Below are 27,629 nucleotides of genomic sequence, written 5' to 3' on the forward strand. Positions count from 1 at the left end.
CATAGTAAATTTATAGAAACTTCAGAAAAATAATTGGTTTTGTTAAATATATGTATCTATAATAATATTTATAGTGATAAAAACATAATTGTTTAATGATTTATTTTTCATAGATTTACATTGTAATATCCTATAGTTGTAATATTAGTTATAACATTATAACTTATTAATAATATCTATATTATATAAGTATTAACATTCTATAAAATAATAATATTATTAATAATATTATTTATTTATTCTTATGCAGTGCCACTCAAACATAAAATATATTATGCAATAAATATTTACACCTTTTTGAAGTGGTACAAGATGGATGTTTAATTGAACCATTTCACAAACACAGCCTGCAAATATGTATATATATATATATATATATATATATATATATATATATATATATATATATATATATATATATATATATATATATATATATATATATATATATACGTGTGTGTGTGTGTGTGTGTGTTTGTGTCTGTATTTGATAAGAGTAAATATTGTAAACTAAATGCACGCTCAAACCAAAGATGATAACTATAACAACAATGTACTGTGGACACATCAACTTGAAATAATTGAAATCACTTTCTGAGATTTTTCCAGATCATGAAGGCACATTGACCATCAGAATCCACCCTGCTTCAAAGAGTTCAAGCATGTAAAAATCAAATGACAAAACTGCAGCACACTGTGATTTTTAATCAATGTTTATTTCATTTTCTTTTCATTAAATTGTCATTCATGTCATCAATGCGTTGTGGGACTGTAGTTACTTTTCTCAGATAAGCTGTTAAACAATTTTGTGTAAATATTTCTTTATTTTCTTATTTTCTGATTTTTCTCAAAGTTTAAATGCTGTGATTCTCCTCATAGCTGGATAGTTTGGTTAAAATGTTAATAATAATAATAACAACAAAGACTTAAGCAGATAAGCAGATCCCTATTAGACGTGCCAATATTAAATGCTACAATAAATCATGATAATGACCATGCATAACATGTTTTCATGAATAGGGCTGCTCAATATGATGTTTCAGCATCGATATCGCAATGTGCTCATTCGCCATAATCACACCGCAGCATTTTCAATGTGAAGTTGGGATTATTATAGTTGATCAGCAATGAAGAATGCACAGTGTTTATTTACATTACATTTGATTATTCAATATTAGGGGTAGGACAAAATATCTATGCTGGTTTATTGAGATTTATTCCACTCCCGGTACACTAATGATGTAGCCAAGTATCAGGATTTATGTAAAGGTACAAAAGATCTGAACTATTTCATTAGCCTTGCACTGCTACCATTTACCACTTAGATGACTGTACATGAGGTGGTGCTTCTCATAGTGTCAGATCAAACATATCAATGTTGCAATTCTACAAAATATATGTGCTGTTAATGAAATACATCTTCTACATTTTTGATGCATCCACCCCTTCATTTATGAATATGATGATATATTGTGGATGGTTAATATTCGTAATAATCATAATCGGGGGCAAAATATATTGATATTGTATCGTACCATATTACTGTACCTGAATATCTGACTGCTAAATTTATTTTTATCTTTGCTCAATTTTGTTTTTATTAATTATTATTTTTATTTATATAAATCCATTCCAATTAGAGCTATTTAAAGAAATCTACCAAAATTGTATTAATTTCGTAATATATACATGTATCGCTGGGAAAAAAAAACACAATGTTAGATTTTTCCAGCATCGTGCAGCCCTAATCATACACACTTTAAAATACAGTGAATAGTTATTTTATTATATAAACCATTTGTATGGCTTTTCAGAACATTCAAAGTTTTGTATTAACAGTAGAGTTCAAGACTTATTAGGTTATTTATTTTAAAATACAAATAATTTCATATGTTAACACTGCATGTTTTGCATGTCTCCTTTGTCACATCCATTACAGGTCTTTAAGTTTTCTTTTTCTGAACTTTCAAAAAATTGTCAGTTGGGTTTAGGGAAGTCGTTAGGGCGGGTCACAATAGGAGCTCTTAACAATACTATTGGTTAAGTTTAGAGATGGGGAGGATGGGGGATTGGTCGGTTGGTTGGTCGGTCAGCCAGTCAACAGCGACCTCTGGTGGATTTACATGAGAAGAGCAGGCGCAAAATGGCACTCGCAAGAGAAATTTGAGAACTGAAAACACTTACACAGTGGCAGTGGCTCCTGGGACATATTTGGTGCTCTCCAGATATGTTTATAGGGGTTCGTAATCAGAATGAGCCTGTGTTGAACCCAATTGCTACGTCTTTAATATAACGTAATAACCCCAGGGGTTGCAAAAAAAAAAAATAATAATCGAAAGGCTGATGACTTTTTTTTGCATGTTATTTTTTAATGTTTATTATTAACATTTTACATAATTAACATTCAACCATTTTGGAAATCGTTAAGCAAATTGTCTTGCGACCCTCACTTTGGGACACACTGCTTTAAGCCATGCCCGAAAATGAAGAGCTCTGTTTGTAATTGTACATGCTAAAAGAACCTTTCTTTGCAGCAGTGATAATATCATTATATCATGTATTATGATAAAAGTCAAATACATTTAACAGTGTCGTGTGCTTAATTCCTATTGGAAAAATCAATGGGAAAAATCAATATGGAAACCAATGTTGCAGAAAAAGTGGGCAGTCAATATAAACTCAAATGTTTGTTGTTGTGGATGCTAATATAGTTATTGTTATAGTTATCATTTTAGGAGTGAACCGGCACGACTCATAGCACAGAACTAAGGACATTTGTTATTCCAATGCTATTTGTTTTTGTTATTTGCACTATTGGATTTGTTGGCATTACTTTTCTCTGGGTTTAAAGTTCAGTGCTACACTGTTGATGCAGAATCGCTGTCCGGTCGGATCAGGACCATCCTCAAAGACATGTCCAAGGTGGGCATCACACTATAAAACAAAATCAAACCAAACAAAAATCAAACAAAATGTTATTCTGGGAATCTGAAAATAAAACTGACTATATAATTAATACAAACAAGACTCACATGTTTGCAGATGACCTCAGTTCCTGTGCTGCCAAGTGAGTTATCAGGGCGGCGCACAATGTTGGCATGACTCTCATCTTTTTCCCAAGTCCCATGAGCCTCACAGAATGACGGCCAGCCAGCTCCTGCGTCATATTTTGCTTCTGAGCTGTCCAAGTCAAAGGCAGAATCATATTTATTTAGTTTTAATTCATTCTGATATGCCATTATGCAGTCAGACTTTAATGGTTATGTATTTACTAACATCAACAAATAACAAACAATTCTTTTATTACATAAAGTTGATTGTTATTTGTGTTAACTCACAGTGCACTTACTAATGGTAATAAGCACAACTTTGGATCATAATAACGAATTAGTAACTGTTGGACTGTGATTTATAAATGCTGTAAAAGTATTGATCATTCTTTTGCTGGGTTCACTCAACTGCGTCACTTGCTCCAATTTACTCAGGGGATGTTTTTCACTATTGCACTGTTCTTAATTTGCCCTTTTTTCCACATTTGCATTGACTTTGGATTTATTTCACTTATGCAAATAATTAATTCCTACCCAGGCTCATTCTGAAAACATACCGCTATATACAATATTGGAGAGAGAGCCAAATACGTCGCAGGAGCTCTTTTTTGCGGTATTTGTTTTCACTAATCCACCAGAGGCTGCTGTGTACACTTTTTGGGTTCTCAAATTTCTCTCACGAGTGCTATTCATGCCTGCTGTTCTCATTTAAATTCACCAGAGGCCACTGTCGACTGATTGATTGATTGTCGACTGATTGACTGACTGACCAACCAATCGACTGACCGAACCTCCTCCTTCCCTAAACCCAACCAATAGTGTTTTCAAAAGCACAGACTGACCTGGACACCCACTTCCCTAAACCAAAACCCTTATAAGGCAAGTCATTTCACTCGGTGGCCATCATTGAAATGCCTCTCGGGCAGTATGCTCGGACATTCTGTCTGAATGGGTAAACAGTAAAATCTCTAAAATTGTTTGCCAAGCTTACGATTACGTTTCATATTACAAATAACCAATACATTTAAACAACAACTGTCTGTTTTTATTTCTAAATGTTCATAATACACAAAATCTATAGAAACTCACATCTGGTCTAAGCCCCTCCCCCGAAGAATTGTCATTCTATTGCAATCAATGATTGGCTACTGAACTAGAAGGTGGGGCTTCATTTGCCATATAGACAGTTTTCTCCATTTAAAAGTATACGAGTGACAAGTCTTGTGTATTCTATAGGTTTTGCCTAAAACCCACAGAGATTATTAAAAAGCAATCCAGAAAAAAAGCCATCATCTGATTTTTACCATGTTTTTAGATTTTCCCACATTTTTACCCTGTTATTTACTTTTGCAATTGTGTTTATTTTATTTTTTGGCTTCTGTTTTAGTCTTCGCCTTGAACCCCTCCTCTCTGTGTCTCAAGTCTGCCAAAGTACATGACAAGCTACCGGACAAACTGGTAACAGCAGGAAAGCTGTCCACACGAAGGTAAGCAGTCAGCTGGTAAGGGAGAAAAGGAACGACGTCATACTGCCCCATTGCGTTTGTTTTAAAGACGAAATGCAGCCATATGTACTTCTGGCTACATAATTCGCAATCTTCAAAAACGTAGAAAGGGCTACATTTTTTAGAATGAGCCTATGTTGATTAATTCAGTGTTTGGTGTTAAGCTAGCATAACTGGGCACATTTTTATTTCAGTTTATATATTTTTTACTTTTAGTTCTTCTTTCCATTAAAATACAAATGTTATTTTATTCTGTATAAGACATTGAGATAAACCCTATTTCACCAAGGCCCACTCAATGTAAAAGTAAACCTATATTTCAAGAGTTGTATGGTGAAATATGAAGATATTCCAAATAAAGATATTTTAGATCCATGAGCTCCGTCAGAGATAACAACAGTCCAGAGACATTGATTCAAAGTCCAGAAAAGAGTTTAAGAATTGAGATTGAACATTGTCACAATATTTTCACAACATAATTCCTGACCCAATGATAGCCATTTTTGGTTGTTCAGATTTTTTTTTAGTCTCTCAAGTGTTCTTGTTCAAAAAGACATGATTATAGGCACAAAAAAAAAGCCTCTTTTCTGACTGGCTATCTGGGCTTACCTCAGCTTTACATTTGGAGAGAATAAAACACCACCTCTCAGAACCCTGCAAAATTTGATAAAATGTGGGATCCACTGTTTTATTTTCTACCAAACCAGATGGACCAATCATTTTCTTTAATATCTGAAGACTTGTAATCTATTGCAGTGTCTTTGTAGGTCATTTTTGTCTTCATTTGGTCTTTTTCATGGTTTCATTTACATTTTGCACAGATTATTGTTAAATGAAGGGTTTCTCTGTCTGTTCTTTGTTTTTTAATGTTTGCAATAATCATAATAAAAAATATTGCCATTATAGTTAGCAGTGCGTCATATTGCCCATAGTAAACATGCACAGATTCTCTTTTACAGTTTTTTAGCACACAAAAATGGTCTTGTATGATTACAGTTGAAGCACTGAAGTCAGATGGAATGTTTTGACAATGTTTTGGTTCCTTTTCTTCTCAGACCGTTGCTGTCTATGGAGGACGAAGGAGCTCTTAGATTTAACCTAAAACATATATATCCAAAACACTCCTTGAGAAACAATTAAACTAATCTGTTTCAAACTGGAAATAAATTGAGATTTGGAAGGACATCTGGATAAATAATTAAAACATGCAAAAGACTGTGAACAGAAGTAGATGAAGGAAGTGAGATTGTGGTTCTTGAATATCAATATGAGCTCATCAATGTAATCTAATCTTGCACTTTTACAGTTATTCATGCATGGAGAGAGGCTTCCATAAATATTTAGTTGGAATGTAAAGTTACATTTAAACAAAGTTCAATGGTGCAACAAAAACTAGTTAGCAGTGCTTAAGTTGTAAGTTAGTGTCTCTATGTGTTGTAATTAAGCTAAAATGTAGCAATACACTGCTGGTCCAATCAAACCCATAAGAGTAAAAAATAATAATAAGTTGTCAGTGGATGATTAAACTTTTGACCTTGTCATGAAGCCTTATTTATATCAAGTATGTCTTGTTTCTGGCATTTTTCAAAATAGATGTTGGACCTTTAGATTGCTTGTGGAGAAAAATAAACAGTATTGAACTTACATTGCTTCTTTTGTTGCCCTTCAGCTGAAAATTACAACAAAAAGCTGCACAATGAGGCATTTTATGTAAGTATTTTATATTTTGAGTTGTGTTGCATTAATAAACTAAACCTAGCACCAACTCACTAATTGCAAATATTTTATGTTTTTTAATACATGTAAACTTTCATGGGTTTTCAACATATCCAGTAACAGACTTCATGGTACTTACCGTTCTTAAGTATCAGTTACAAAAAAAAAAAAAACATCATAGTGTCTTAGTTTTCAAAAACTTACCTAAAAAGAGGCGAGTCACAGCAAACACAGTGATACATGCCCACCTCATTGTGATTCAAGTAGATGCCACTGAACGGCTAAAAATAAAGAGGTACTTACTCAAAGAGATGAACAAAGAACATATTTGAGCTATACAATGTTTATTTAACTTACCACCTCTGTGCCTTTTTCTCTTGTAACAACATATTGTTCTGGGGATAGTTTTCTCTGCCAGTCTGTGGACTGGTCATAACGTGTCAATGACTGCAAACCTGTAGGAACAGCCAAGACAAGAGTCATAAATGCAGCAAATCATCATATATTTTATAGTACACTAAATAAAATATGATGTTTATGATGATTTGTAAACGCAATTAGGTTATCCAAGTCTTTCCTAACTTTCTATAATGAAAATGTTTCAAACCAATTATATCATTTTAATAGTAACAGTTGAAATGTTCCCCATTTAAAGTTGATTTTATATAGTATATTTAATTATTTACCTATAACAAATGTAATCTTTAATGGCATCATACTCTAGGAAGTGTCATAATTATGTTAACACTTTTTTATTATTATTATAAAACCTCTAGAAAATGTTTCCCTAACTTTATGATTTATAATTTGAGTAAAACCGAAAATATTTGGTTTATTCTGTGTACTACTTATGACAAAATGCGGTCATTGCATTACAACTATGCATAAAATAAAACTGGTTTATTTAGATTTTTAAACAACAAAATATTAATGTTAATTTCAAATGAGATAAGAAATTAATATTTGGTGAAATAACACTGATTTCCACTTAATTTGTTGAATAGATGTTCGACAGATGATGATAGATAGATAGATAGATAGATAGATAGATAGATAGATAGATAGATAGATAGATAGATAGATAGATAGATAGATTAATTTAATTAATTGTAAAAACTTTACTTTTTCGACTTGCACTTCAAACCATATAGTTCATTTCACAGGCCTTGTAAACTGCATTTGTGTATTCAGGTCATGCATGTTCTAAGCGACATGACTATAGAGTTCTGCACTTTGCACCGACTTACTAGATAACGAAATGTAATTAGAAAACGTAATATCCACAAATAGAAAAAATACAAACAGCAGAAAGACTGCCTGATGGTACAACAATTTTAAACAAATATTAGTTTAAATTATCACCTACCCGTAGATGAAGAAATCAATCGAATCCCAGCGAATATCCTCTTCTGAGGTAAAACTGATTTGCCAGTCGCTCCTTTGGAAACGACAGTGGAGAGGCGAACTAGAAACCGTGACATGCTTCTCGACATACTATTTCATGCACTGGCGGGACTTTCTCCACTATTAGTTAAGATGGGCAACCCAATAGACTGGAAAGAATTGAGCTCAGTTGTCTTCATTCCACCCCTCACAGCTCGAGCAGCGGAAACCGGTCACAACTCACAGCTTTATGGGTCACGGTCGACTGGCGACTGAAACTGATCAAACTTTGCACCTTTTGTCAATGGACTAACCGCTCACGAACGTCGAAGTTTTTACTTATGTGACTTTGGGGTTTCTTGTTTTCTGGCTCATCAATGTAGACTTTGAACTTCATAAATCACAACTCTGACTTGACCACAATTCACAGCATTTTATATCTCACGTAGTTTTATATCAAGGTAATACTTTATTTGGATTTAATTCAATTTTTGTTTTACAGAGTATAATTTATATATTGTCAAATTATTGAATTTATCCCACCCCTCTCAGTTTCCCTATAGACACACAGAAACAAAATTAATATCTGCTTTAAATGGACTGATATATTAGGGCTGCTTGTGAGTTGCTTTTCATGAGGTTTCCAGGTTGATGCATGAGGTCTATGATATAGCTTTCAGGCTGAGAATAACCATAAGCTTTCTTCGGACCCATGATGAGAATTTCATTCCAGGCACGGTTGTATTCTCCTCTGATGAGACTACAGCTCAGCCCAATTCGGTCAGCAAGAACCTAAAATGAATTGAAATTAATCTGTTAAAACAACTGGCTAAAGTCATCTGTTGTAACTAAAGCTGCATTTGTTTTTCAACCACCATGTTTATGGAGACATATAACTTGCAGTTCAATTTAAATGTATAAGTCTTGAAGTCACTGTCAGGTCATTTTTATACAGTCAAGCAAAAAGATCCTGCCAAATCCCAGCAAGCACAAGATGTCAACATGTGTCAGATAGATGTCATATCCCAATGTCTTGGGGGCGTTGCATTTTGTTTGGAAATGAAAACTGGGTTGATGTCAGAACTCAATGTCAGGCTAATGTCAATGTCAAACCTAAAATGAACCAAATATCAACGTCTAATGATGTTACAGTTTGACGTTGCGTGGATGTTACCACAATGACGTCTATCAGACGTTGAATTTTGCTTGCCATCCCTTACAAATAAATGTCAGTATTTGACATCAAAATGACGTTAGTTTAAGATGCTGGCTCGACATTTGCTTTTGGTCACTTTCCAACACAACCTAAAATTAACTATATATTAACGATATTTGATGTCGTTACTGGACATCAAAATAATGTTGTCCTTAGACACTGACTAGAAATTGAATTTTGGTCACCTGACATCACCATTTTAATATTAATGTCTTATGACATTGTGTGCCTGTTGGGATAGCACACAAGAATGTATGAATTACCTTAAAAAGTAATGCTCTGTGAAAATATGTGCCCTTTTTAATCTTTCCAATGAGAACGATGTTGGAACAGGCTTCAAACTTCAGCTCGCTAATGTGGAGCTCCCAAAGAAAGTCATGAAGCTTCTGTTGCTCAACCTGACCGCCCATCGCGTCACATACTAACCTAAGAGAAACTCACATCAATTTTCCTATTTCAGCCATGTGGATGATAAATATGGGGTGATGATGATGATGATGATGATGAAAAACTCACATGGCCAAAGCTGTATACATTTTGACCTCATCCTTAAGTGGCATTATGGATTCTGCAGCCTCTTTGACAAGGTTGTGAAATGCAGCATCATACGGCAAACTCCATGTTTCTTCCACCATTATCTTCTGGTGTGGCTTGCACTCATCCTCTTCTTTCTTTTTCTCATCTTCCTCTTTGTGACCTTTTCCCTTTGTTTTACTTGAAAAAAAAGAAAGATGAGACCAGGAAAATGGTTTACAGGAAACCCATTTATATACATACACAGCTCACACACACACCTTGGTGTTTTGCTGCTTCTTCTGCCGTTTAAAACAGATGAGGCTGTAGTATCTGTTGGACTGTCTTGTTTACCTTCCTCTGGTCCTTTGGGGATAAATCTAAAGTAGAATAAATGATGAGGCCTTTTAATACTTAAAAGGATTAAACTGAAAAATAAAAATGAACTTATTATTTATGGTATTAGGTTGTTTTGGAGGATTCCAGGAGTGGGTCAAACTATCAGTCTAATTTATAGAAAACAAATATGATAGGAATTGAGATTCCATCACTATGACAATTGATCTTAATTTCTTGAATGTAATCACACGTTTAAGTCACTTTAAAATAATTCACACAACCCCAGCCAACAAATAAGCTGCATTTTCAGAAAAAAATATATAATATAAATTCTTTACACATAAACTATTTCAGCTCAAAACGTTCTATATGTAGGCTGGATTTTGGACCATAAAAAAGCCATCAAAGCCCCACACACTCTGATTGGATAAAGAAAAATTCCCCCAAGATCTTCATATCTATTTAGTCAGATACATATTGGTTGGCTTTTCCTTTAACTTCCACTATGGACAAAAAGTAAACTCCTTCACAAACATATCCTACAGCTCTTAATCAAGTAACCTTTGTGTTCACTTGACATTTAAGTCCAGAACTCTGTCCACAAACGCCAAGATCAAAACAAACACAAAAATATAAAAGTGGTCAAGTAATGTTCTGTGTTTAATTAAGAATCTTTAAATGCAATTAACTTGTACTAAGCATAAATTGTGTTGCTTGAGCCTCAGTGGCAGAGTTCCCAATTCTCCTGTGGAAGCTCCAGGCATGATTCCCGAGCTAATGCAGGCAAAAGAATTTTCCTCCCCCGGGGGGGAAATCCATCTATCTACATCTATCTGTTGCGCAACAGAGGTATTTAATATTCAAGTGTGCTGCTGGAGAACTAATGCTGTGGAATAGGACGGCCTCTGAAAGCCTTTATTCTCCACAAAGAACTTGTTTTCTCTCTAAAGTGAGATTAGAGAAGAGATCTAAATACTGGTCAAAATAGAATAGAAAAATTAGCACTATTTATGATCCTGGATCAGAAAGTCTATCATTAGTGTAAATTTTTTATTGGAGATTTTTACATCACCTGAAATCTGAATACATTCATTCATTTTCCTTCGACTTATCTTCCTATCCTTCGAGTCTCTATTTCAGAGGTTGCCACAGTGGAATGAGCCACCAACTATTCCAGCATACTGTATGTCTTACGCAACTAACTACTGAACACTGTGCCACCCCCGAAATCTGATTAAATAATAAAAAAAAAAAAAAAAAAAATATATATATATATATATATATATATATATAAACACACATCTCAGCAGAGATATAACTGTTTTAATATGTAATCTGAGTTTTTAAAAATTACAATACTGAGAAACTCCTCTTCTAAATGAAGTTCTTATCATTGAACATTACTAATCAGAAATTGAGTTTTGATATATTTACTGTTGGACAATTTTTAAATATCTTCATAGAACATTTGAATGATTTTGGCATAAAAGAAAGTTCTATTTGGACCCATACACTTTGTTTTTTAGGCTACTGGCAAAAATAAGGCTAGTTTTGTGGTCCGGGGTCATATTTGAAAAGTTGTTTGGTACAATGTTTGTGCAAGTTTTATGTGATAAAGTAGTTTTTGACCCTTGGCCTTAACATACTGATTCTGAGGTTTTCCATTGACCGCAATGGTGGCTCGATGCTGGTTGACCACTTGTTTTGATATATCCTCTAATACAGGAAACTGATGACCCACTCTTATCTACAGGAGGAAGACAAAACAAGAGAAAAGAGAGTGACTGATTGATTTGTGCAGCATTTGAGACTGAAGATTTAGTTTTGCTCTTGAGAAACGTTTACATTCAGACCTGTCCAGGGTCATAGAAGCCATCAGTGGTAATATCGCTGGATGACAGGTGTCCAGTCAAACTATATTTCAATGATAGATTGCTGTCCAGAAGCTTCTGAAGTGCCAGCTGACTGAATTTGTTGCTACGATGTGATGACAGGCTGATTTCCTGGAGGATCTCTAGAGCTCTGTAAGATTGATGAGAATAACGCCAAATGACTAAACAATCAATGAGCTGACCCTTCAAGTGATGGAACACCTAACAGAACGAATCTCTCAAAAACGGTCAGCAATATAATCCCCCCAAAAGAGAGAGACTAAAAAATTAAGCCTATTTTTAGAACTTTATTTGTAGTAGTTTTGTTACATTGTCATTTAATAGTAATGCATTTCCCAGTTGTCATTTACAGTAATATGAAATTTGGGATAAATGTATCGTTTTAATTGTAAATTATTCTTATATCATGCTGGCATTTGTTTTATTTCTTTTGATTGGTTTAAAATAAATTAGAAATCAATAGCAGTACAACAGATGATCAAGATTGGATTATATAAATATTAATCCTTAAATAAATACAAAAAAATAACTATTGTGATTAGATTATAATCAAAATGGCTGACAGAATTATATCAATTGTTTAAAATGCACAAGAGGAAGAAGACAGAATGCATGACATTTAAACTGGTCCTAAATACGCTTAATAATCTTCTACATGTTTGGCACTTGTGATCTGCTGCCATCTTCTGGTTTTACTTTCACAGTTCATTATTTAAATGTCAACGTCAATAGTCTTGGCAAGAAACCTTTTTAATGTTCAAAGAAAAGGCTGATGCACCTGCTAAAGGGTTATACAGTGGCCATTTTATCAGGTACATTTAATGCTTGTTAAAGGTGCAGTAGGTGATTGTCCTTAGAAACATTTGTTGTTGTGCTGGTTGAAAGTCTATTTACATTCCAATAGTAATAATTAAAGTAAATGATCTAAATGTATTTATGGGTCATTCTTCAACTACGGGCACTTTAATGCTTGTGAAGTTAAGTAAAAAAAAAAAAAAAAATTTGTTCAAAATGAACGTAACATAGGCTCATAAGTTTGAACAATTTGTCTAGTTTTGAGATCTGTATGAGGACAAAATTAGATAAGAGAATTTTTTTTTCCATCGTGAACTGAACAAATGTCAATCCCACCACATCTCAATATACAGCTTATTTCAAAATGAAATAAATTATGGCAGTCAAACATTGTCTAAGATCATTTTTGTATCTAGTTTAACCAATCTTTCCACAATATATATAATAATTTTACATTTGTCAATGAAATAAATTTGTTGTATGCTGAATTGTACACCTGTCACACTCTAAAATGTAATATTAATTTTGTTAAGAGCTTATTAGAAAAAAACTGAATTCATATATTAAATAAAGCATGAGCTTATACATTGTGAATACACTTTTAATGTGTGTTGAGTACTTTGTAAAATATTTTTTAAAATGTGTGTGGGGATGGAAATGACAGTGGTGGGAATGACATTTCAACAGTTCATTGTGAAAAAAATGAAAAATAGCTTCACCGATTAGCTTTTAATTGATACTAGCATTCATGTATACTAAACACTCCTATTTACCTTAATTTTGTTTGGTTTTTGAAAACATCTTTGAAGGTACAACATGTTTGGAAATGATGTAGAATAAATGTATTGCCTTATCAAGCAACATTAATCTTGATTTTCTTCAAGTATTGTTGATAAAAATTGTAATTCCCTCCATCTTGAACATGTTCTCAGATGACACTATTCATTATCATAGAAACCACCTAAATAATCTTTCACACAAACTTTTTAAAGCAACGTTACAGTGTTGTGGTGGAAATGACACTGATACGGTGCGACAGCTATATTTTGTATAAAAATTTTTATTGATAATAGACTCACATAAATAACTAAAAAATAATTAAATTATTTCACTATTGCTTAATTAAGATACATGAATAGATACCAGATAAATATTATTTTAAAATGTTACTTTCATTGTTAAAGTTTAAAACTCTGGGTGTGCAACAAGGTGAAAACAGTGATTTTGACACCTAAGTGAAGTTTATTCATAAACTAATTTCGAGAGGAGCACGTGATTATGATTGAACACGGCTGGTTCTGCATTAGCATGCTTGATCCACCAATCAGGCCATTCCTAACCACTATAAAGAGCCAGGGTTTTCTCACTACAGTTATCTTCGATTGAAGAATCCCCCCTTCCACCCCTACCTTTTCACCTTTCCCTCCACAGGGCAGCACGGTGGCTCAGTGACTAGCGCTGTCGCCTCACAGCAAGAACGTCACCGGTTCTAGTTCATTAACAGGCCGGTGGTCGTTTCTGTGTGTAGTTTTGCATGTTCTTCCCGTGTTTGCGTGGGTTTTCCCCGGTTTCTCCCGGGACAGCATGCCAAACTTGCTTATAATCAATCATCAGCTAAGTGTGAACTCTTGAAAAGGTCATTAATATGAAAAAATTATAATAGAAAGGTAGTACGTTTTTTTAAAGTAGGTTTTTTATGTTAGTTTGACAAAGAAAGAGGAATTTGAACAAAATTATATATAGTTTTGGTTATATGATCAAAGGACAAAAAGTGCATGTAGTTGAAGAAATACCCTTATATGTATTTTTATATTCTGGGTAAGGCATAAGACGAAAAAATGTTCATCCAATTAAATATTGTTGGACCAATAAAAAACTCAATTACGTCAGATATCTCAAACTGTCTGTCAACAAATTTAAATTTGAATTTCTGCACAGTCAGATATGTCACTTGCGCGTACACGTGAAGCATGGATCTACCGCTGACAGAGAGACATCAGGCAAACTCTGCATCAACCTGAACTTCTTTCTGAAAGACCAACATGGCCTTGTATGCATGACAACAAAGATGGTTTTGAAAGGGCTTCTGCCAAAAATGCAGAATCAAAACTTTTCTATCTAAACTCTGAATCAATATCGAGATTACTTTTGCACGCTGGAGGGCAATGATGTTATGCAGTTCAATACAAATCTGATGGCTGAAGTATTTCTTTTGCTATGTTTTAAAATTATAACAGCTACGCACAGCTTATGTAGACTGTGTTCTTGTTATGAATGGGTTTATATGCACTGAAGTGTTGTTCATCCACTGAAAACGTTAGGCGAAAAGATTGGCTATTTTCAAGTTCATGGAGTTAGTTAGTTTAATAACAAAACATAAGTAAATGTGCTCGTTCGCATAACGTCACATTTTTGAACAGTGACAGCCTGTGATGGTTTTGGGGAAATATAAATCCTGCACCCGCTGGCCTGTCAACAACTACGCTTGGTAAAGTGCATGTCTCCATCAATGGTCTCCACAGAGTTTTCTAACTGGTGAATGACTTGATCTAGTGTTATATCTAATCAGCGTGTCCCTGCGTTCATGACCTAAGGAGGCGTGGGCTTTGGACGGCAGGGGAGGGCTGTAAAGTTTCTAAGCTAATATGCTAATGCATTCTGGCCGATCACCTACTGCACCTTTAAAGATTCTCATCATCACATGGTGGCATTTCATGTTCAAGATGATCTGCTGAAATTTAAAGGGATAGTTCATCTAAAAATGAAAATGTACTCACTCTTTACTCACCCTGAAGTAGTTCCAAACCTTTTGTTTTGTGTTTAAAGACAGCTAAAAACCTATAACCATTAACCTTTATAGCAAGAAAAACATGAAACTATGAAAATGAACTGTGGCAGGTTTTCAGCTTTCTTCAAAATATCTTCTTTTGAGTTCAGCAGAGGAAAGAAACTCATAAAGGTTTGGAACAAGTATAGGGTGAGTGAACGGTGACAGAATTTTTTATTTTTGGATGAACTTTCCTGTAAATCAAGCATCAGAATGAGAAAGAGAAGATTTTAGTGACTTTTTACTGTAAAAATCTTCCATTTTGTGTGTAACGCATAGCATACTTACCCAACATTACACAATTCTGAGGCTGTTATTTCGTCGTTTGCGCACACACTAATTGCCCAGGAAGCATTTCTGCGAATTTCAGCATTGATCGATTTGAGCAGCTGAACTAAAGCTGATAGCCCTCCAACATTTCTCAGCTGCAAGTAAAGAAAACAGCAAAACAATCACCAGAAATGACACATAATGCACTGCACAACAATATCCATTTACGCCCTTCACACCCCTGACCCAGAAAAAAAGTTTGTTTGTCCGGCGCTCAGTTAGCTGATAAGCTGTGGTGATTGTGTAGACCTTTGAAATGGACTCTTTTGTGCAGTGCACTGCTTGTTACCTCCTGCCTGGCCTCTGCATCACAGGTCAGTGAAGCCACAGCCTGCACTGCACTGATGAGAATGTTATTATCAGTGGAGTGAAGCAGCTCCACCAATGCTGGCATGGCTTCATGGGCCAGAATGCTTTTCCGCAGCTCCTCCTGTGATGCCATGTTTGTCAAGGCCATTGCCGCATACACAGCTGCTCCAGTGCAGCTGTCTTGCAGCTGTCGCACCAACAGCCTGTCTCCTTCTGCATCATATATAGCACTAAAAATGGGGACAAAGAAAGGTTAAAAATGTCATTCTGGAGTAGATAATCTTGACCAGGGCCAGACCGAATCTGCAAACTTGTTTGTCATTTTTGTGCATAATTTTGTAAAAACTCTACAGGTTAATGCAGAATGATTTTAGGAGTATCGTGACTAAAAACTTTCATTCATTCATTTTCCTTCAGCTTAGTCTCTTATTTATCAGGGGTCATCACAGCGAAATGAACCGCCAACTATTCCAGCATATGTTTTAAGCAGCGGACCCAATTATGGTAAACAAAGCTATAGGAAGCTATAGGAGTCTCTCATAAAATATATCTACTAAAAGACAGAAAATTTGACTTTTTAAACTGAATTGTACATAAAACATTTCCATTTTTTTTTAAAAAGCAGTACTAAATTCAATATAAAAACTGAATAAATATATATTTATACACATTTACATGGGTAAATAAATAGACTTAATGATTTCTGCAGGCTCAATTTCTGTGTGGGCCTAAAAACGACTAAGTTGCTGTTGGTCAGGCTGAACAATGCCTCTGCTGCAGCCATTCTTAATTTACTTCTCAGTGCGCAGATCTTGCAGCTTCATAATATTCAGATTAAATCTCAGATTAAACCTCTGAAGGCATATGGAATGCGTCAAGGATGGTTTTTGGTACCTTTCTGGAGTTTGTTTTCATCTAAAATTACTACATTTGTTCTCTGAAGATGAACAAATGTCTCAGGGGATTGTTTAAAGGTGCAGTAGGTAATGGTCTTCAGAAACTAATTTTTCTGTGCTGTTTAAAAATCTCTTCACATTCTAATAGTAATGATTAAAGTGTAAAATGATCTTAATGTATGTATGTGTATTTTTATATTCTGGGTAAGGCATAAGACTAAATGTTTATCCAATTAAATATTGTCGAGCCGATAATTCCCATAATTCTGATAAGTAGCCCAAACTGTCTGTCAATAAATGTAGATTTGTACATCTGTGCACCTCTGTTCATGCAGATTCGGCATTAGCACATGCACATGCAGACAGCGGTAAAAACAAATGCTGAATCAAAACTTTTTAAAATCCTGAATCAATATTGGAGTTACTTTTGCATCATTGGAGGAAAGACGACCCCATGTAATGTTATGTTTTAAAATTCTTTCAGTCACGCGAAGCTTATGTAGGTTTTGTTGCGTTACAAATGGGTAATGCACGGAAGTGCTGATCAGCCACTGAAATCTTCCAGTGAAAGATTGATGAGACTATTTTCAATTTCATAAGATACCTTTTACAGCATCGATAATGTAGATTTTTATTTAATTTAACAACAAAACATAAGTAAATAGCACTAATTTGCCTAGCCTATTTTACTGAGCTGAAGTTGGTTTTATATTCACATCACATTGGCTCATTTTTGAACAATGACAAGGTGTGGCGCGCTCCTTGCAAAGAATTCTGCCCCAGATTTGGCATAAAGCTGGCATAGCAGGCATTCATCCGGCTCAGGCATACAGCATGTGGGTCAAACAAGGCCCAGGTTTGCAGAGGTGTCACCGTCTTTAAGGCAGCACATAAGACTTCAGCCAGATCAAACGTAGTATTTGGCCCAGATGTAAAAAAACATGTAAATTTGGCCTATCTTTACTCACTTTTAAAATGCATTTAAATTATTTTTGAGTAGGGAAAAAAAATCAGCCAATCAGGTCGCTTTGAGAAAAAGCGTGGCCATATAGCGAAATGCTTCATGAGATTATCAAATTCATTGAAGTCGTGATACACCAACATATCTGGACCAATTATTGGTTATTAACTTGGCTGAGACTTGGCCCAGATATGGTACATGTTTGGCCCTTGTATGGAAGCCAGACTTAGTCCAATCATGTACCGTAATTCATTGCTACAGAGCCAGAGCTGGGCCAGAGAAACTTTGCTATGTGGGTGTGTTGTTTACCATGCTACTTTGAATATTCAGTCTGAAATAGCATGTAAGTATGGCTTAGTAATGAGTGTAATTCCTGCACCCCGCCGGCCAGTTTTTGGTTCAGAATTGTAGAATTATAAAGTTTTCTAACTGGTGAATGACATGATCTAGTGGGTCTCTGTCATCTTTAATGAGCGCGTTCTTGATTTTAGGAGGCATGGCTTTGGACAGCAGAGGAGGTATTGTGTTTCAAATATATTATGCTAACCAGTTAGCATTTAGGCAGATCACCTACTGCACCTTCAAGACAAATGTGCAGAGAACATACCAATAGCATGTAACCAGGGATGTACATCTCTAAACTACATTCTGCGGGCACAAATTGCTATTAATGACTTACTATGCATTGAGATTGTTGCTGTTGGTCAGGCTGGACAAGGCCTCTGCTGCGGCCATTCTTAATTCACTTCCTTCACTGTTCAGAAGCTGCACAATGGGTCTGATGCCATCTGAAATGCATGGACATATAAGCAATGGAATGATACAATAAGAGTGAAAATGTTAACTGAATTAAAAGGGAAAGTAAAACAGGTCTGGATATTTGATGTAAATGCAATTACCCAGACTTCTGAATGTGTCCCTGCTGGAGAGGTTTTTGCTCACTGTTGCCACAGCCTGGCACACAGCAGTGCGTACACTTTCGTTCTCCTGTGTGAGAAGGTCAGTGAGAGTTTTTTCTATATTCCGCTCATGCAGAATTTTTCTGTTCTCACCTTTATGACAGAAAAAATTGTAAATAAAATTTAAAATTATACAATCTAATTTTGAACTTCTACCATTATACAACTTTAAAATGATAATTCACTAATGCATTTAAATTCTTCTATTAATTACTCACCCTCATGGCACAAAGCCCTGAGACAGTCGGTTCTTTGGAATACAAATGAAGTTGCAAATGAAGTTACAAATGAACAGATCTACTTCATCCTCCATAGAAAGTAACAGTCCTGACTCATTCAGAAAGCTACCATTAACATTCCCAATACAGATCATATGTCTACAATGGTTCAATTAGAACAGTGTTTCTCAACCACGTTCTTGGGGGACCACCAGCCTTGCACATTTTCCATGTCTGCTTAACCAAACACACCTGATTCCGATCATCAGCTCATTAGCAGAGACTGAAAGACCTGTAATGGGTGTGATAAACAAAGGAAACAACCAAAACATGCAGTGTTTGTGGTCCTCCAGGAATGTGGTTTAGAAACACTGAATTAGAATATTATCAAGCTATGAAAATGCTTTTAAAAACCAAAATAACTTTATTTACCATTTTTTCATCAGTGTCAGTATAGGGCACGTGTTCACAAGAGTGATGTGCTCTTTATGCATGCCGTGCTGCTGAGGTATACCTCAAAGGAAATCACACATGGGCATCTTCATGGGCACACGAATGTATTCTTTTAGCTTCACAATATTCCAATTGGTCCACAAGACAATTGGACTTTTTAAGGATTTTTTTTGTTGTCATTTTGAAGATGATTTGAGTCATTCGAGAATGATGGAGCTCTTGGAATTCATCTAAATATTTAATGTGCTGTGCTCTGAAGATGAACAAAGGTCTCAGGGGATTGGAAAGACATGAAAGTGAGTAATTAATAACCAAAGCAAAATTTTTGGGTGAACTATCCCTTTAAGACAAAATGTGCAGACAATGTACCATTAGTATGTAACCAAGGATCTACACCTGTAAATGACACTCATGTGCCCCTACACTAGTACTAAAATACCCCCTTTTAAATGAGTAAATGCTAGTACAATTATGTACTCTTGATAAACTAATATTTACATCTTATTAATACATTATATTAAGATTTAACATATCGTCATCTTAGAATTATAAGGTTCTATCATTCTTTTTATATATTCTTTTTAAATGACAACTTATTTACATTATGGGATGTTATTTTTATAAGATGTTTACATTTCAAGAGTTTTTATTTAAAAAACAAATGTTACACACATACTGTTTGCTATGGAATGCAAAAACTTTAAAGCTCAATATCTCAAAATCATTCAGACGCAGATAGAACCTTTTAATTCCAAGGTGACGATATATAATCTTGTAAGGAGGAATTTAAAGTGTACAAATAACACCTAAGGTACACTTTCAGAAATGAAGTGAGCTGTCACTGGGTTGGTACCTTTTCAAAGGGTACACATTTGTAGTTGAAGGGTCCATATTAGTGCCTCGAAAGTATTTATTAGTACCTAATAATTTTAAGAGGAACACTTTTGTACTTTTTAGGTACTCTTATGTATTCTTGAGGTATTAATATGGACCTTTTAGGTACAAATTTGTATCTTTTGGAAAGGTACCACCCCAGTGACAGCTTACGTACCTTTATTTCTGAGAGTCTACCTTATAAGTAGGTGTACATTAATGGCATACCTTAGATTTTTGAGGTGGTTTATACACCATCAAAATAGGAAATAAAATATTGCTAATATATATTTTTAAGGTATTAATTCAATATATATTCACAGTTATTCAGGGGTGTTCATGAAACCTTTATTATCATGAAAGTGAATGTGAATTTTATGCATGCTTATCACAACTGTTATGTGTTAATTGCTAAGTTATGTCATTAAAAAGGCAAAGTTGACATTGTTTGTTATGACAGTTTGACAAAAACAAATAAATCACAACCTGTTTTTGTCTTTGTCATGCCAACTTGACATTACCAAGACAACAAAACCTTGTTTTGATTGGCTAGAGAACAAACTGTTGTCTTATGATTTGCCTAATAAACTTAACTTGCCTAATTAACCTAGTTAAGCCTTTGAATTGAACTTTAAGCTGTAATACTAATATCTTTCAAAATAACTAGCCAAATATGTGTACAGTCATTATGGAAAAGGCAAAAGTAGCTAGCTGATATTACATGTACACTCACCAGCCACTTTATTGGGTACACCTGTCCAACTGCTCGTTAACGCAAATTCCTTATCAGCCAGTCGCATGGCAGCACTTAATGCATTTAGTCATGTAGACATGGTCAAGACGATCTGCTGCAGTTCAAACTGAGCATCAGAGGTGATTTACGTGACTTTGAACGTGGAATGGTTGTTGTGCAAGATGAGCTGATCTGAGTATTTCAGAAACTGCTGATCTACTGGGATTTTTACACACAACCATCTCTAGGGTTTACAGAGAAAGGTCTGAAAAAGAGTCCAGTGGGACAATATCCAGTGAGCAGCAGTTCTGTGGGCGCAAATGCCCTGTTGATGCCAGAGGTCAGAGGTGAATGGCCAGACTGGTTCCAGCTGATAGAAAGGCAACAGTAACTCAATTAACCCCTCGTTACAACTGAGGTATGCAGACGAGAATGCACAATACTTCGAACCTTGAGGCAGATGGACTACAGCAGCAGAAGACCACACCAGGTGGCACTCTTGTCAGCTAAGAACAGGAAACTGAGGCTACAGTTCACACAGGCACACCAAAATTTGACAAAAGAAGAATGGGAAAAAGTTGCCTGGTCTGATGAGTCTCGATTTCTAAGGGGAAAAGGGGTCCAACCCGGTTACTGGTAAGGTGTACTTTATAAAGTGGCTGATATTTTAACATTGTGTTTAAAAATGTGTTCTCTATTAAAAAGTGCTTGGGGGATTCAATTTTATCAAGAGGGCTAATCCTTTTGTCTTATAATAATTGTAAAAAAATTTATTCCTATATGGGTATGGGCTAAAAAGTGTGACTGAATTTTTAGGTGAAAGTGTATAAGACACACACAGTTATCTGTCTAAAAAAGATTTTCCTGTAGACATACTGCTCTGTGCCATCTTGGCTATGGCTTTGACTGCATTTGCCTTCACTTCAGCCACTGTGGATGTGCCAACACACTGCAGTAGTTGTTCCAGGCCCCCCATCGTCTGAAAAAGCTGCATGGACTCAGTGTCCTCCAGACAGTTCAAGATAACCCTAAGAGCCCCTTCATGCAGGTCACTAAACTCCTGTCAGGCAAGAAAAAACACAACTGCCAATCACATGCTTTATGATTTCCATAGAAATGCTTAAATTGTCCTTAACCTGCATGCAGATGAATGATTTTACTAGTAATGAATGAAGGAGCGGATTTGAAATGGCTAAGTGTTATATGAATAATTTAGAAGTGCATAATTAACCTACTTTCATCGCCACAACCTCCAGGATTCTCTCAAAGCCCTGTACATTCCTGAAGGCCACACAGGTTTCGGTGTCAGTGGTGATTTTCTCTATAGTGTGCAGTGCAAGTTGCTGAATGACTGAGAACTCTGAGCGCAGTAGGTCCAGAAGTGGAGGGAGTCCATTCAGACGTTGCACAGCCGCTCTATTCTGGACGTCCTGAGTTTACACAGAGCAGCAGAGAGCACAAATAATTGATCTGAAATGTGTCCTTCTGGAATACAAAGAGTTCTGCGTTTAAAGGAACAGTTCACCCTAAAATTTCCAAAACAGTTCCAAACCTTTTTGTTGAACAAAAAAGAGGATACATTGAAGAATGTCAGAAACTGGTAACCACTGACATCTATAGAAAAATTATGAGTTTCTAACATTCTTCAAAAAAGTCCAAATTTTTATGATCAACTGAAAAAAAAAATCTCAAGCCGTATTGGAATAAATGGAGGGTGAGTAAAAGAATTGTCATTTTTGTGTAAATATCCCTTTAAAGCTGATTAAGTATCTTTGATGTTATTTAAAACACAACCAATTTGAAACCATCCTGCAAGATACCTTTTAATCAGAAATCACAGCAAACTTTCTGACTGACTCTGACTAATCTGTTGTCTTACTTGCACTAGATTAAAGATGCACTCCACTGAGTTTTTCTTCACATCTGGATCTGGGCTGGACAAGAGCTGAATAAGAGGTTCAAGTCCATTGCTTTCAAATATCTGGATCTTGTAGGAGAAGTCCACTGACAATGATGCCAAACACAATGTGGCAAATTCATGGACCATAACATTCTCTGAGGAACAGATGGTGGCAGGTTAAATGTGTGGACAAGAAATCAAACATTTACAAATAATTAAAGCAGGGTAAATGCAGGGTAAACTGCTCTAGACACCAAGGCTTATTGTCAGAAAATATTTATGTTATTAAATACTTTTTTCCAGAGTGTGATATATTTTTTTCTTCTTTAAATAATAATCAAAGTTTGAAAAATAATAATAAAAACAATAACAATAAACTTATTTTAAATATATAATAATATACTGTATTATTCTATCAGTGTATAATCATAATAGTATTTATTATTATTATAAGTATAAACAACTTTTTTAGATGAAACAATACAAGAATTGTTATTTCATGATAATAATTTACCTGTAAAATAAGCAATATTAATATCTCTATTTAAGTAGTTTACCCTGCATTTACCCTGCTTTAATTATTTTGGATAATAATAATAATAATAATAATAATAATAATAATAATAAAATGTACTAATATTATTATTCATATAGGAATAACTATAATCAAGGTAAATATATAAAAATATTGATAAATTATTTATATTAATATTTTTATTTGGATAGGGAAAACTAATTGTATTCAAGTTATGTTCTCCCTCCTCCTTTTAAAGGTGGATGAATGAATGTAAAAAAGATCATATTTTTTACACAATAAAAATAGTAATAAATATAATATAATGTACCATTATTACTGTTATTATCTAGTGCTTGTTGTTGTTGTGGTTGCCTGTTTATCAAGGTGGCATTTATTAAATGTAAAAAAAATGGTTATTGTTAAATACTTATTTTAGCAAATATTTATTTATTACTTACTGTATTTAGTTTCAAATGAAATTATTACTCCAGTCATTAATGCTTTTATTATTATCACCATTAATAATAATAATAATAATAATAATGAGCTTGGGTTGCAACCACCACCACCACAACAACAACAACAACAACAATAATAATAATTAATATTAGAGAGATTTCTGAAGGATCATGTAACTCAAGATTGGAGTAATGAAGCTGAAAATTCATCAATGAATTCACTGGAATACATTATTAAATAAAATTATAAACTACCTTTGATCAGTAATTTTATAGTGCAATAACATTTTTTCAATAGCAATTTTACATTACTGTATTTTTGATGAAATAAACGCAGCCTTGGTGAGCAGAACAAAGCTTATTTAAAAGAATTTTAAAATCCTGCTGACCCCATTTTTTTGACCAGCTATAGTTGTTAAGTCAGAATTATTAGCCCCCCTGTTTATTGTTCCCCAATTTCTATTTAACGAAGAGAAGATATTTTTTTCAGCACATTTCTAAACATAATAGTTTTAATAACTCATTTCTAATAATAGATTTATTTTATCTTTGCCATGATGACAGTAAATAATGTTTTACTAGATATTTTCAAGACACTTCTATACAGCTTAAAGTGACATTTAAAGGCTTAACTAGGTTAATTACAGTAAGTTAACTAGGCAGGTTAGGGTAATTAGGCAAGTTACTGTATAATGATGGCTTGTTTTGTAGACTATCGAAAAAAAAAATTGCTTAAAGGGGCTAATGATTTTGTCCTTAAAATGGTGTTTAAAAAATTTAAAACTGCTATTTTTCTAGTCGAAATAAAAACAAATATGACTTTCTCCAGAAGAAAAAAATATTATCAGACGTACTGTGAACATTTTCTTGCTCTGTTGAACATTATTTGGGAAATATTTAAAAAGAAAACAAAATTCACAGGGGGGCTAATAATTCTAACTGTATATATATACAGAGTATATTCTTTATCTTTATTTAGCCTATAGATGAATGCATGAATGGTTAAATGCGCACTCAATTTAAAAATGAAAATAGAAGCTACCAGTACCTTCTGGAGACAGTTTGCTGATTATTGCAGGTATCACATCCAGACACTTCAAGTGCTTTTTAACTTCATCTGTTCAAATGTGACAAATAAATGAATACTATGTTGCTAAAAATCTTTTGATTTACTTACTGTGCCTATTTTTAAACCCTACGTACTGTTAGAAGCCATGACGCCCAAAGCCATGACAGCATTCCTGCGCACAATCTTGTCTTCATGAGATATGAGAAGAGAAAGGGGTTCAATCGCTCCCAAACACATCAAACAAGTCTTATTCTCATCACCTAAAAATAGCAGCAGACAGCAAAAACACACAGTGAAATCAATGAAGTAATACCACATGAGGGAACACAGTGGACACTTACCTCTGCAAAATTCTCAATGACCTCAGATTGTAAGACTAGATGACACTGTTACCTTTTTCTGCAAATTTGTGGATGGCCTCGCAAGCTTTGGCCAGCACTTCTTCTTCAGGGGAGCTGAGCATCAGAACTGCTGTTGTTGCAGTTTTGCTTTCGATGGATAAAGGGTCGAACTAAAAGGATTAAATGTGAATTGTATTAAAATGTTGGCATACGGAATATGAAGTCATATTTTCATGAAACTAGTACCTATTTTTTAGACCTTATGTTTTTCGTGAAGTACTGGTATTTATTTAGTGCAGTAGTACTACCAGACACACTGAAAAAATTAATCTTTCGGCTTAGTTCCCCATTAATCAGGAGTTGCCACAGTGGAATGAACAGCCAATTGTTGTGGCATAAGTCCAGCTACAGCTAATTTATGATTTTTTTATGCTTTTAAACTGCATTATGGGACCTTGATTTTCCTTCAACAACTTTTAAAATTTAAAAGTTTGAAAAAGTGTCTTTTATTAATATTATTAATCATAATTTGAAATCATACATATTCTGTATTGGTGTGGTTAATTACAGTACAAAAACTGGTGAGAAATTGGCAGTATTATTATTTATTTGTTATTTTACAGAATGAATAGTCTATACATTATTTGATATACAAAATATTGTTCTACAATCTCAATAAAAGTCAATTTGTAACACTGCAGAGATGAGTTTTTAACAAACAAAGTCAACAGAGCAGAGCTAAAGGTCTTATAATGCAATTCATAACTGTAAATAAATAGAAAAAACTTAATCACAAAATATGAAACCTGTTAATTCTTATTACTTGAACATATTTTTTAAGTAGCTATTCTGTTGTTACTTGTGACGAACAAATATTTAGTTACTTCAAAAAGTTTTTAAAATAAGAATTGTTTTTTTGTAGTAACTGCAAAAGATATCAAACGAATTAGTCGTATTATATATTTAAAATGTATGATGCACAATGATTAAGTTCTAGAATAAAACTATAACCTAGCTAATAATTATTAGTATACAAAAATTAAAAACTAGCATATATTTTATAGTTATTATGTATCCAATTAACTAGTATAATACAAGTGCACAATGATTAAATACTAGCGACAAATAAAAGGTAGCAGGCTATTATATAATATATGGTGGTATATTAAAAATGTAGTAGTATTCAGGAATAAGAACTGGTTTCTAAAGAATATTTTATCTTGTAGATAACATCTAGCATAGTTACAGTGCTCAGCCTATATAAGTAGACCCCTTTTAAATCTATCTTTTAAATGCATATTTTCAAAAGGAAGCTATACAATATTATATTTGTGCATATACATCAGATTAGCCAGTACTGAAGCCAAATCTGGAGCTTATTCAACAAAATAATTTACAATAACGGTCCAAAATTAAGTACACGCAAACTTATATGTTATAGAAAAATGTTAAATACAAATTTGTATGATCTTTCAATTTCTAAATATGCTTGGTGACTAAAATGTTGTTTTAGTGAATATATCTGTTTAATAAATCTGTTTTGTTTAAATGCACCAAAATGCATATATTCACTGGGAAATGGATAAAAATATTCATTTTCAAAACGGGGTGTACTTATTTATGCAGTGCTCTGTATAACGTTATTGAAAAGGTACTGTATAGGTAACTCTAAAGTAAGAATCTAAAGAATAAAACACTGTAAGAACATGATATGTAGCTAGGCCTTACTTTACTAGTACCACTTCATGGAAAGGACAACTGTATCTAAAAAAGAAAGTACTAGTAGCATGAAAACATAAGTAGGCTATGTTTTTTTTATTTAATGTTGAAACGGTCTACCATAGCGAGGAAGTCATGCAAAATCTCAAGGGTCAAGAAATACGCTCTCACCACATCTTTCGGGCATGTCTCAGCCTCTTTTTTGACTTTTTTCCCCATCTAGAAGACGAACACTGCAAGCTACATGCCAAAAGGTACAATGTATCAGAAACGAAGAAAGAATATCTTCCAACAAGATGAGAACAATAAAAAATAATATAAATTGTTTAACGTTAAGCACTTCTACAAAATGTACGTTACCTGTGCTTCTCCGACAGTGTGTGTCTGTTTAGCCTGCTGCTGTTGCTAGGTGACATGTTTAATTTCCCGTGTCACCTGTAGGTGGGGCAAGAATCACTTGATTCATACTTTGCCATGTATTTATTTGCCTATTAGTTTAAAATATGCCGGTCATGGACCGTTAGGTGGCTCTGACGTTAATACTTTATTAAATTGTACACAATTAAATTATTGAAGGGACGAGAAAGCATGAAAAAATGGTCATAATAAAATAACATGTTTTATTATTTTTTTTGGTTTATAATATCAGCCTATTGA

The 27,629-nt window shown here is 34.2% G+C and overlaps 2 protein-coding genes across 5 annotated transcripts; both read right to left on the minus strand.

Annotated features, from left to right (window-relative positions):
* Window positions 1-697: 697 nt before the first annotated feature.
* msrb2 (methionine sulfoxide reductase B2) lies at window positions 698-8,012 on the minus strand. The gene is made up of 5 exons (NM_212921.2): window positions 7,638-8,012; window positions 6,629-6,726; window positions 6,476-6,552; window positions 3,033-3,180; window positions 698-2,934 (listed from the first exon to the last, which is right to left on the minus strand). The coding sequence occupies exons 1-5, from the start codon at window positions 7,762-7,764 to the stop codon at window positions 2,830-2,832; spliced, it is 555 nt and encodes a 184-aa protein (NP_998086.2). The 5' UTR covers window positions 7,765-8,012; the 3' UTR covers window positions 698-2,829.
* Window positions 7,970-27,383, minus strand: armc3 (armadillo repeat containing 3). Of its 4 annotated transcripts, none has more exons than XM_683526.9 (18): window positions 27,333-27,383; window positions 27,144-27,212; window positions 25,306-25,423; window positions 25,047-25,172; window positions 24,892-24,960; window positions 22,848-23,023; window positions 22,204-22,398; window positions 21,845-22,028; window positions 18,632-18,784; window positions 18,412-18,520; window positions 15,856-16,105; window positions 15,525-15,661; window positions 11,576-11,744; window positions 11,369-11,469; window positions 9,665-9,763; window positions 9,387-9,584; window positions 9,134-9,296; window positions 7,970-8,446 (listed from the first exon to the last, which is right to left on the minus strand). In XM_683526.9, exons 2-18 carry the CDS (start codon window positions 27,189-27,191, stop codon window positions 8,246-8,248), a joined length of 2,496 nt encoding a protein of 831 aa, XP_688618.3. In that variant the 5' UTR covers window positions 27,192-27,212; window positions 27,333-27,383; the 3' UTR covers window positions 7,970-8,245. The 4 variants fall into 4 exon arrangements, with proteins under 4 accessions (XP_688618.3, XP_068073281.1, XP_068073282.1 ...); XM_068217180.2 differs by having other exon boundaries at window positions 25,254-25,423; XM_068217181.2 differs by lacking the exon at window positions 9,134-9,296.
* Between the last annotated feature and the right edge of the window lie 246 nt (window positions 27,384-27,629).

Source organism: Danio rerio, chromosome 24, assembly GCF_049306965.1.
Source record: "Danio rerio strain Tuebingen ecotype United States chromosome 24, GRCz12tu, whole genome shotgun sequence".
NCBI classification, from domain to species: Eukaryota; Metazoa; Chordata; class Actinopteri; order Cypriniformes; family Danionidae; genus Danio; species Danio rerio.

Coding starts and splice junctions, on each gene's coding strand:
- armc3 (XM_683526.9), bottom strand. CDS start 27,191: ATGGGGAAAAAAGTCAAAAAAGAGGCTGAGACATGCCCGAAAGATGTG. Junction 9,585..9,664: donor AGAAGCAGCAAAACACCAAG/GTGTGTGTGTGA, acceptor TTTTTTTTCAAG/TAAAACAAAGGGAAAAGGTC. Junction 8,447..9,133: donor ACAGAGCATTACTTTTTAAG/GTAATTCATACA, acceptor AATTCATTTTAG/GTTCTTGCTGACCGAATTGG.
- msrb2 (NM_212921.2), bottom strand. CDS start 7,764: ATGTCGAGAAGCATGTCACGGTTTCTAGTTCGCCTCTCCACTGTCGTT. Junction 6,727..7,637: donor ATTGATTTCTTCATCTACGG/GTAGGTGATAAT, acceptor CTGTTCCTACAG/GTTTGCAGTCATTGACACGT. Junction 3,181..6,475: donor TGTGACTCGCCTCTTTTTAG/GTAAGTTTTTGA, acceptor TGACTTGGACAG/CTCAGAAGCAAAATATGACG.